The sequence below is a fragment of the Sinohyriopsis cumingii genome, chromosome 11, assembly GCF_028554795.1.
Source record: "Sinohyriopsis cumingii isolate HCF-2022 chromosome 11, ASM2855479v2, whole genome shotgun sequence".
Lineage (NCBI taxonomy): Eukaryota > Metazoa > Mollusca > Bivalvia > Unionida > Unionidae > Sinohyriopsis > Sinohyriopsis cumingii.
Window position 1 is genome coordinate 30,771,705 of NC_142971.1, and position 12,116 is coordinate 30,783,820.

Genomic DNA, 12,116 nt, shown 5'->3' on the forward strand with positions numbered 1-12,116 from the left:
TTTGTACCCCACAGAAATTGTTGAATTATGTAACACAAATACTGTTGTTTTCAAAGTTGGTAAGTATAGATATAGTGAATAAGATAGCTCTTCATTCAACAGCTATTTTAAAATGATTGAACTTAGAAGTTGACTATTTCATAAATTTAGCAATAGGACTACAAGAAGAAAAAACATTGAAATTATTACTGCACTATTTGAAAAGTAATCTGATAAAAATGATATGAATCTTCTTTTTTCTTTCAGATATATGCTATTTATGAATTGGATGGGATGAAGATTCGTCTATTTTCTGATGAAAGCCAGAAAATGGAATTGACCCATGACACTGTACCTGATATTCTGTCTCTTCATTCGTCCACCATTTACGTTTCCTTGTGATGCGGCCAGAATCCTGGAATAAGATGGGATGGATTTTTTAAAAGTAGTTTGCAATGATATCTAGAGCGTTCAAGTCACTTTCTTAGATTGGAGGCAGTGATTTCTTATTTCTTGCATATTTGGATTTTTCGAAAATAGCTTTGTTTCACAGTTTGAATTTATGATGTTTGAGATGCATGAACATTATTTTTTGAAAATTAAATCAACAGATTTTCGTATCTTACTGTGTTATTTCAGTACCATTCATAGAATATATATATATATAATTTCAATAGCATGATAAATATAGATATGTGAGATATCAATTTAGATTTCATATTCTTTAAGAAGCAATTTAAATATCACTGCAAAGTTACTTGGATACTTTTGATTGAATATAATTTATTAAATTCTGTTCGCATGTTTGGTGTTTTGTGTACGTGTGTCAATAAGTTTACCACTTATAGCTCCTATTTTCTCTGCATGATATATGTAAAGTGTTTAAAGTGCCATTAACACCAACAAAAACATTCCAGGGTCTAGTTGTTCCTGCATGAAAATAGTTCTACTTGGACATCCAATATGGCCACTACCATGGCCATTTTGACAATATTGTAATTGCTACTCATCCTCAACTGATGGGCATATCATCATGATGGTTTCACCTAAAGACTTATTAATATGCCTAGATGTCTAGTTGGTCCTGGAAAAAATGGTGCTGATCTGAATTCCAATAAGACCAGCAGTGCAGCCATCTTGAAACTAAAGTTACCAACTCTCATCTTGAATGGAATTTTTTTTACCAGGAGGCATATTGTGATATTAATTAGTCCTAAATGAAAAATGGTGTAAGTCTAATATTCAATCTTGGCATTGCTGGATGGATGGATTATCCTATCAGCAGGAAGTTATCATTACAAGATTTCTTATAATGTCTAGTTGGTCCTGAGTTAAAATGATGCCAATCTGACATTTAGAATAACCGCCGTGGAAGCCACCTTTAAAATCTTGTAGCAACCTCCTGGATGAAGGGCCATGTCAGGTGGGGTTAAATGCTATCTAGTTGCTACTAACTGAAAATGCTGCCATTATGATGGCTTTAAAAATCTTGTTGCTGCTGCATCTTATAATGACATGTTGGTCTTAAAAATGAAAATGGCGCTGATCTAACATCCAAATGTAACCAAAAAGACAGCCATCTTGAAAATCTTGTTTTCACTAATCCTAAATGGAAAGTAAAATCAACAAGGGGTTTTTACCAAAAGACTTCTAATGCTATCTAGTTGGTCCAACATGAAAATTGCAGATCTGTCATACATCCTTGCTACCACAGCAACCCTCTTGAAAATCTTTTTATTGCTACTACTCCTTTTGAATGGATGATCATGTCGACATGAGGTATATATATGAGGTGTGTACACAAAAAGTTTAAAAGACGTCTAGTTGGTTATAACTGAAAAGTATGCCAATCAGTGATCTTTAAAATCTATTATCTCTATATAACTGTTAAGTCGCCAAAAGACTTATACTGATCTCTTGTTGATCATAAATGCAAATGGTGCCAATTATATCCAGTATGGTAATTACAGTGGCTAATTTGACAATCTTATTATGGCTGAAGAATGTTAGAGATGGTTTCAACCCTTCTTGGTCTTATGTTGTATTCCTTTTTAGCCAATAGTGCATTAGTCCCATCAAGGGACTCATCTACTACATGGTACAACTGGTTCTCCCCAGTGACAGTTGACCTTCCATAATTGATTCTTTAAGTTAGTTGGTATATAGGGTGTGCATACAGTACAGTAAAGGATGTTCAGGACATAGTCTGTTGGAGATATGGATTTGGGTTACTCCATGAGTCATCAAGTTAATTTGGGTGACATTCATTTTCAAAATGAAAAACTGAAAATACAGGTAAAGACATTTTTGAAAAAGATTTGAAAGTAGGATCTTTGCAGAAATTCTGCCTGTACTGAGTTAGAGACCCTGATTGCGCTGTATAAAGATTCCCTAGTTTTGTGCATCATTAAAAACATAAATTATCATGATGTAGATTTTCAATATCCTACCACTGTGAATTCATTTATTTTCATATCAGTGTTTGTGATTTTGTGAAAGAAAGACATTTGCACTTAAGATTGACTTTGTGTGATAATTAAAATTGTGGGTTTGTGTGAATAAAAGACAGTTAAGTTTGTGGGTTTTGTAAGGGGGAAAAGACAATAATTAAGATAGTGGATTGGTGTGAAAAAAGAGATTGGTACTTAAGTTTGTGTGCTTGGGAAGGGATGCAAATAGTTTCAACAGAAGGATCATTGTTCATTATTCAATTCATGGCCTCTAGCAGGTATAAAATCTATGAAAATTCTTACCCTATATAATAATTAATTCTCAGTACAAGGAAACCTGGATATAATGCAATGGATAGGGCCTGCAGAGTGCCACAGTTTTATATAACATCTTGTGCATTACTGAGACAAGTCATTTAACAGTAGAAAATGTTACAAATATAGTCTCTACACTGTACAAGATGGGGTAGGGGAAGCACAATTGTGGACTTCATTGGCATAATTAATAACTTATATTGATTAATATTAAATGAGAAATAGCGATTACATGTGTAATATATAAATTTCTGCAGAGGACCATGCATTGGTACATGTTTGTATAAAGAATATGAGCAGCTGAAATAATTGACATAACAACAGTAAGTATTGGGACAGGGGGAAAAAAGATTACTTTGTATGCCCCAAGACTTGTATATGCCTGTAAAAATATAACATTTTTGGAATCACAGTACTTATAGACATACAAATGTCATGACACGGCAGTGACCAGCTCATGTTTAATAAAATGTTATATACTACTATGTTTTTATGTTATTATTTTGCATTTATCTGATTTCTCCAGCATGAAAGAAAAAATGAAGACAATTCAAAGGCCATTTTGTGTTTAACAGGAAATCCATACTATAATGTATTACTGCGCGTATCATGCTTAGCGTCTCTTACATCCTTGTTTATTTTAAACAATATCAGATGCAGATTTTGCCGTATTCATCATTTTTTCCAAATCTCATTGTTCCAGATTACAATTTAGCTATACTTCCATTGTTGTTTTATTTACTTTGTTCCACTCATGATTTGCATTTTTTTCAGTGACATAAATAATCCTTCAAAGTGATGTAATCTATATCAAAAGATAAAGGTTTAATGAATATTTTTAAATATATTAGACATATAACCAGCATAAATTTTCATTGATATTTATTTATTAAAGAATGGCCATAATATAGGTTAAAGTTCAGAATATAGATTGACAAGATCATCATCGATCCATTTTAGTTTTTTGTTTTTGGCTCAACACAAAATAGTAATTTTCAACACCTATTCATTCCACTTTTGATTTTGGAAAACCAGTTGGTATTTGTGTTCTTTTAACTATGATTGGTGGATTTTATTTTGTTTTCCACGAGAAATGCAGGCCAGTTAATTGTTAAAACCCTGAAACTGGCTTGGGTTAAGAAGGAGTTTTGCCAAAGATAGTTCCTGTACTCATTTGTTTTATATCAATCATCCTTTTATGGACTTGATGTACATAGTTTTAACAAGATTGCTGTAGCTGAGAAAACATGTACTTATTTAAGGTTGCTTACATCAAAGCAAACTACTACTACATTTTATTTTCAAAGCATTATTTCATAGACATTTTTATATCCTGTTTTAGAGGCATTATATAAGTTTAATGCAGTGATGTAAAAGAATCACTGTCAATTCAAGTGATTAACCAAGGACTGTTTTCATCATTTTAATACTGGTACCACATTTTAACAAGTTAGGTATTTACATTTTCAAGGCAAATAAAGTAATTAGCAAAACAGGAGAAGTTACTGTTACTATGGATACAGCATCATGCTAATGCTCAATGGTTGTCATCATCTAATGAAATTATCCATATCTGAAATAGGTAGAAATGAAACCAGAAGAAATGAAATATATTAAGTGATTTTTCAAATAAATATTAAATTTTAACGTGCCTATCTAATACTTGATATTATAGTATCTTAACAACCATGAAGTGTTATTTAAAAAAAATAATGTTGATTGTTAAAATATACCACGCGATCGATAACAAAAAATGCATTATCGCAAGACTTACTGTTCATGAAAAAAAATGTTATAATTTTTTGTGTCTTAACATTTATATGTAAGAACTGAATTATTTTCGAAAATAATTAAGGGTGTCCCAATATGTGGAATGTGTACTTGCCAACTAACCTGACTATATCCATTACAGAAATCTTGTTCCTTTATTAAATGAATATGGATATGGATGGAATACAGTATGGAAAATAATTGGCAAACAAACAGCAAGAAGCTATATCAAACACTGACCAATAAATTTGCCTACAAGACCCTACAAGAAATTTCCAATATATGGGTCAAAAATTCACCTTGAGAAAAGTATTCAGAATATTATGGTGTGTCAAAAACTTTAAAGAAAAGTTTTCTTTAAATTTCAGCATTGTGAATGATGGAGATTTTAAAAAAACTCTTCCCTCGCAGAGTTACAAGACTCGTTGGTCGAGTCCATGACACTTCACTAGAACTAGAAAATGTACACCATCAGCTTCTGTAACACTTTCCCTCTTAGTAAACTTCTTAACAATTTTAGCAACATTTGGGAAACGTGACTTTCTGCCATCATGGCAAGAAGCAGCAGTTGTATCAATACCTGAATCTAAAAAGGACCAAACTGACCCTTCCAACCATCATACCCTGCCATTAACAAGCAATATATGCAAATCCTTGGAACGAATGATAAATTATAGACTTGTGTGATATTTCAAATCCAACAAACTTTAAACTGTTCAGTATGGATTCAGCTGTTGGAGAAGCACAATTGACCATCTCTTCAGACTTGAAACATTTACTGAATAAACTTTCATGAAGCGAAAACATTTAGTAGCCATCTTTCTTTCTGAAAGCTTCTACACCACATGTAGATATGGTGTAATGGACTACCTGCTCAACCTAAATTCAAGTCACCACCTACTTTATATCCAATTTTTTTAAAAAAGTTTGTACCATGTCCAGATATGGGTGTACTTCACAGCAGCATATTGTCAATCACCCTTTTTAACGTCCAAATTAACAATATAGTGAAATGCCTTAATCCAGGAACGGACTACTCATATGTCAATGACTAGTTTGTAGCTCAAAGATTACACATACTATTCAACATCATCTAAAGATGCACTGATAGTTAACAATCGGTCAGAAGAAAACGGGTTCAAGTTTTTGCAATCCAAAACTGTACTTCTGCTAATTGCATGGAATTCATGATGACCCAAAAATCTGTTTTGACAAGCACAACTGACAATCATGAAACATTTATTAGAGAAGCATTTAGGGGGAGGAGTAGACCATATGGTCTTACTCTAGTTTTAGAGGACTTGAGTAAAATCTGAACTTGGCTAAGTCTCGGGCGTGTCTGGATCGGGTTGTAAATGTTGCCTGCAGAAGTTTGATCTGATCAGGGACTTGGACATTTCATAGAAGCATTAAGAACTTCCCTTTCAGAAAGTCTATTTGTTGTGGCAAATGAACCACCATTTTATCTCAAACAAAACCAAACTATCTTTTGATCCATATAATCTACCATACGATGCTGCCCAAATGAAATCTTGAAAACTCTCAAGCCATTACTACACCCCTTGGCACCCTCAAATAAAATCTTGAAAACTCTCAAGCCATTACTACACCCCTTGGCACCCTAAAATAAAATCTTGAAAACTAAGTTTCATTTCACCTATTGGCATACAAATTAGAAAACTGCTCAAATTAATCTTGTCAGTACTGCACAAGTCTGTGTTCCAAAATCACCATGCTTGTTATGAAAACTCACCAAAACAAAATGTGATCTTTGATAATTCAAATAGTCTTCAACCAGTCCTTTTGTCTTTAAGTGAAATCACAGCTTCCTAAGAAAGCCATACATCCCTGTATTCAGATGGCTTGAAAGATGGACACAAGATTTAAATTGCAACATACCTTGGCACACACTCAAGCCATTACAACACCATTGGCTGTTATAGCACATTTACAAGCCAGTTTAGCACCATTAGCACATCTTTAAGCCATTCCAACACCCTAGGCACATTCTCAAACCATTACAACACCCCATGGCACACTCAAACCATTATAACACCCATTGGCACCCTCTTAAACCATTACAACATCATTGGCACATTCTTAAGCTGTTACAACAAATCTTGGCACACTCTCAAGCAATTAAAGCACCCCTTGGGACACATTCAAGCCATTGCAACACCCCTTGGCAAACACTCGAGCTGTTACAGCACCATTGGCACAATCTCAAGCTGTTTGAAAACCCTTGGCACACTCTCGAGCCATTACAACACCCCTTGGCACACTCGAGCTGTTACAACACCAATGGCACACTCAAGCTGTTAAAACACCAATGGCACACTCAAAACATTTCATCACCTTGGCACACTCTCAAGCTGTTACAACACCCTTGGCATCCCTCGAGCTGTTGCAACACACCTTGGCACACTATCAAACCATTACAACACTCTTGGCACACTCAGTCTGCTAAAACTCCTTGATAAATGAATTTGCAATGTGTATCTAAATATGTTGTATAAGTAAAGTGGGATGATTTCAGCTGACACTAGCTGATCTGTAAAAGACGTCACTGACATGAGATAGCCTATTTATAAGCATGTGAAGTGTTATTACTGAAGTCTACAATTTTCTATCTATACCATTGATATAATAGAAGGGGAAACTTTGAGTGGGATGCCATACCCTGGGCAAGGTATTTGTGACAGAGGGCCAGTAGATAGGTTCATTGAGCATCAGTCGGCTATTGCCAGCCAAAACTAAAAAACAATTAATGCATTGAAAATAAACAAAATAGTTATCTGCATTATTGTGTAAATAACAATCTAACATTAAAAACTGACTGACACATTTGAAATGAACATTCACAACAAGATCTTGACTCACTTAAGGAAGGACCAGATGCTTAAGTAATTCTTTATGAAAGCATCTTACCATATCAGAACCAGCACTTGTGTGGGAACAATGTTATTACCACAAGAACTTTTATTAAATTGGGAGGTGAAAAATAGTATTTACAGTATCTTTAACTGCAGAGAGAGAGAGTACAGCTCTATGTACTGTTGCTCGACTTTGACATGTGTACTAGACTGCATTTAGTTTTAAACCAGATTTATGACCGGAAGAATTTTTGGACAGTTGGTGTCATGAAGTTTTGGCAAAATCAAGTCAACTTTGCTGTTTGGAGCATGATCACTGGTTAGGTGGCATTCTACAGTTTCATATTTTCCAGCCTTCTTCACTGGTTATACTGGCTATTTAAAAAATACCTTGTGTATCTACGGTATAATTCAAAAAACCTTTAATTCCCTTTATTTTGATGTATGATTGATGGGTGTAATATGGGTTATAGAGTATACAGCTTGGCCTTACTCCAGATGTGCACTTTTCAAAAAAGTGCTAGCTCCATTTGGTCATTTTCACTTCCTGAACTTCAGAGGTAAATTGTATAAAAAAAAGAGCCGATAACTTTATTTACGTTTTACATATTTGGTAATTCATTCATTGCACTTTCAGAAGCTGGTATTGTCTAGTCGCAAAATTCATTTTCCCTATTTTAATAGCTGCTATGGATAGTTTACTTTAGACTAATTCAGGCTGATTATTTAGCACAAGGGAGCAATCATTTTAGTTAGCAGTGTGTTTAAATCGTGTACAATTTCCAAAAGTACAATATCCAAAGAAATATCATCCACATTACATTAACGTAGCATAGAGGTATGCCAATATTCTCTCCATTGTGCATGTTTTAAATGCAAACAACTTCACCTTAACATATGTCACTCTCTCAAAAGTACAAAATAACTGGTGAGCTCCCCCTTATGGCTTTGGGGCCCCCAGTGGTCTAAAGCACTTTCCATTATGGATCACTGCCATCTCACCTCTGTCTGCGTAGGTTCGAGTCTTGGATTCGGCTAATGTGGGTATGTGAGAAAGCTTGCCAGTAGCTTCTCGAGGGTCGGTGGTTCTTTCCGGGGATTTCCCGGGTTCTTCCTCCACCATTAATACTGGCCGCCATGTTTATCGTGTGCTGAAAAATGGCGTTAAACCCTACAACAACAACAACAACCTTATGGCTTTACTGTCTGCAGCCACCTTTTGTTGGAACAGCAAGAGGGAACTGCCAGAGATAGTGCACAGATTTAATCAGTTTCATGTTTACTACCAAGTGAAAGAAATTCTGACTCGGATGTGGTATCCCCATCTACTTCAAGAGAGTGTAGATATGGTTGCCTGTGAATGCTTTTGCAATGTGTTTAATGTGGACAAAAACAATAGAAGCATAGCAAAAATCGACACCTGGCTATGTTGCATAGTGTCGACAGCGGCCATCATCTGGTCCATGATACATGGAACACAAACACACGTTTGAATTTTCAAAGTGGACTAGTTTGCACATTATAGTCCAGGCAGCAGGGCTAAAACTTTGCATTTTCATGTTGGATAAGTTAAATTTACTGTAGGCAGAGTTTACAGTATTAGTGCTGAATGCTAAGCTCATTGGTGGGACCAGGAAAGGCCTTTAATGTATAAAAACTGTTATTGCAAATTTTGAAGATATAGCCACCAGCATAGAAAATGCCCCCAAGTTGTTAAATAAGTACCAGGAATTGCACAGATATGCCAGAAGCAAGCTAGATTATGCCCTTGGGGTTGCCTTACATGATCCCAAATGACATGGAGTTTAAAGTTGGTACCTATGGGGCATAACAACAAACTTTTTATGGCAGATGAAAACATGTTGAGTACCAACCACAACATTAATTCATTAAGAGCTCCCACATGTGAAAGCATGCCACAACAACCACAGCCAACAAATGCTGAAAAGGTCAGCTTTGACCCCTCCCTTTCCAGACAAATTGTCAGCAGCACAAACCAACACCATGCAAAATGTACAGGAATCAAAAGAAGCTGAAGATCATGATGCTAACAAAGATAGTATTGCAGTGGGACTTGCAGATATTTAGTTTCTTCATTCTTGAACAATGAGGATACTATCCAATGCAGTCTTAGCATTCTGTCTGACGTCTGCATCTGGTAATATGAAAGCAGAGAATGGCAAAGACTGTGGCCTGTACTGTAATGATGAGCACCACCAAATTTGCATTGCCAGTTGTTTTCAAGAGGAATAGTGCCAATTATACCAGGCAGCGCTGCCAAACTCTTTCTGCAAGTATTTAACCCATTCTTTTGTACTGCTGGAGTCAAGGATGATGAGAGGCAGCCTTGATGTGCCTACAACACCTGTGATTGCAAGTACAATTTTATTTAGGGTAAACCTTAGTGCCATGAGAATCGAGGCAGTCATGATGTCCTGCTCACAAAAGATGGTTTGTAGTTGTTTGGCAAGACTTGTATTTTGTGGAGAATTTTGTTGATTGTATCCCAAATACTGTTAAATTTGATGCAAAATGCCCCTCATAAATTGTTGGCTATCTTTTGTTGAATCTTGCATACCTATGCCAGATCTGAAATGCAATCTTGTATCTCTTCGGTCTACCTTCTCCGGTATGACTAGACATCCAACAAGCTCTACAGTCTTGGCGAAGCTAATGAAAAGTGCACCATGGTAGGTCTGAAGTGTCTTGTTGAGGCATGTGATCTCTTTTATTGGTAAGCTGTCAGGTCACTTCGTTAGTGCTGCATCCCAAAACAGTATATCTGTTAGCTTGCTTGTTGTGATTGGGATTCATTCTTAAACCACTTCATATTTTCTCTGTGATTTGGCTGGTAGTAGCTCTACATGACCTAATGTCCATATGAAATTAACTCCCACTTGCTTTTGTAGCATGGACAAGGCCAAGAATTTACTTTGGTTGTTTTGTTTATTAATAGAATACAGCTCTGCCCCCACTTCAGTGCGAGGACACCACCATGCTTTAAAAGTTGAGACAGATGGTGTGTTTCCTAGAAAGGGTAAGTATTTGCAGTACACATTGAACTTAGCTAAGCATTGTTCTGGTCCCCCTCTGGATACATCTTGCTTCCACCCAGCTGGCATGTCGTTGCTGGCTGGCTGTATCTCATCTGTCTTAATGGCTTTGTTGTAATTGAGGTTGTATCTCATCTGTCTTAATGGTTTTGTTGTAATTGAGGTTGTATCTCATATGTCTTAATGGCTTTGTTGTAATTGAGGTTGTATCTCATCTGTCTTAATGGCTTTGTTGTAATTGAGGCTGTATCCCATCTGTCTTAATGGCTTTGTTGTAATTGAGGTTGTATCTCATCTGTCTTAATGGCTTTGTTGTAATTGAGGCTGTATCTCATCTGTCTTAATGGCTTTGTTGTAATTGAGGCTGTATCTCATCTGTCTTAATGGCTTTGTTGTAATTGAGGTTGTATCTCATCTGTCTTAATGGCTTTGTTGTAATTGAGGTTGTATCTCCCACAAGCAGATTCTCTATATGATCTCCAAAGTCAGTCATTTCAGAGTCTTCAGCCATGTTTTATTATTAATGTGAAATACTTGTCTGACACAATTACAAATCTTTGATGGCTGAACTCCAGTAGCATCACAAATTTTTTCTGGACTCCTAATGTAAAAGCAGTCTGGAGCACTGTCATTGTGACTAGTAACTTGAGCACCATAAACCAAAACCAGATGTTTTATTAACAAATTTCAAAACCTCACCAGCAACAACGTTTAGGCTAGTATTGACAGTTGTCAGATGCTAACCCTTCAGTTGTCAAAAAAAAAACCAACTCAGCAATGTCCTTGTCAGAAAGAATAGTGTGAAGTTTGCTGAAAAGGAATTGTCCTGCATTGACAATGCTGATATTTGGGGTGTCTACAAGGATCTGTGCCTGACAGAAAAAGAGTCCGCTAACACTGCCTATCAGGATATACAAACACCATGGTCAAGCATCTGTTAAAATGAATTAAAGTATAATATCTAAAGCATTCTTATTTTTGCACTTTTAAAATTAGTAGATATATTATGATCAGTCTGTTCATGTGTCCCTCAGTTTGTGCTCCTTGTAACTTGAGCTCTATTTATTGAATTGAGAAAGGTTGGTCTATTTCTGGTGGTTTAGCAGAAGTTTTATGACAATTCAACCTCCCAACATTACTACACACTGGATATACAATGAAGCAGAGGAAAATGTGTCCTCATTTCCCATGCTTTGCCCAAAGTGGTTGGTTCAAAATTAAAAACTTATGCATATTAACAGACCATCCCCAATCATATCCTTAGCTTTGAAGTTTCTCTCTGGACAAGTGTAGGAGTTGTGCAACATTATGCACGCACACTCACATACAGGTATAGGCAGACAATGTCACATAATTCCCACCATTTCCTCAAAAGGCACTGGGATACAAGGGACAAAAGGCACAGGGCTACACTAGACAAAAGGCATAGTAGGGATATATAAAGTGAAAAGGCACAGAGAACATTATCTCATTGTTTTTTTCAGTTGTCACTAAACCCCGAATGATGCATATATGCATATGCATTACCCACCCATCAATTCCAGCTCTTCTCTCATTGGTGCATACAATTCCAGAAATGCTGTGCACATATGCAGAATACTACAAATCATAACTATAGTCTGACGTCTCCATCTTAAATGGGATAGGAGCAGTTGTGAGATACTGCATGTGTTGAA

General features: G+C 36.0%; 1 protein-coding gene across 2 annotated transcripts in view; it reads left to right on the forward strand.

Moving 5' to 3' along the window:
- LOC149787845 (isoleucine--tRNA ligase, cytoplasmic-like) overlaps positions 1 to 3,226 on the forward strand; it is a 146,791-nt gene extending 143,565 nt beyond the window's left edge. For both annotated transcript variants that reach the window (XM_089974065.1, XM_089974066.1), the window contains exon 31: positions 247 to 3,226. In XM_089974065.1, coding sequence (XP_089830191.1) covers positions 247 to 381 — 135 coding nt within the window. In that variant the 3' untranslated portion in view covers positions 382 to 3,226. The remainder of the gene's footprint in view (positions 1 to 246) is intronic.
- The last annotated feature ends 8,890 nt before the right edge of the window (positions 3,227 to 12,116 follow it).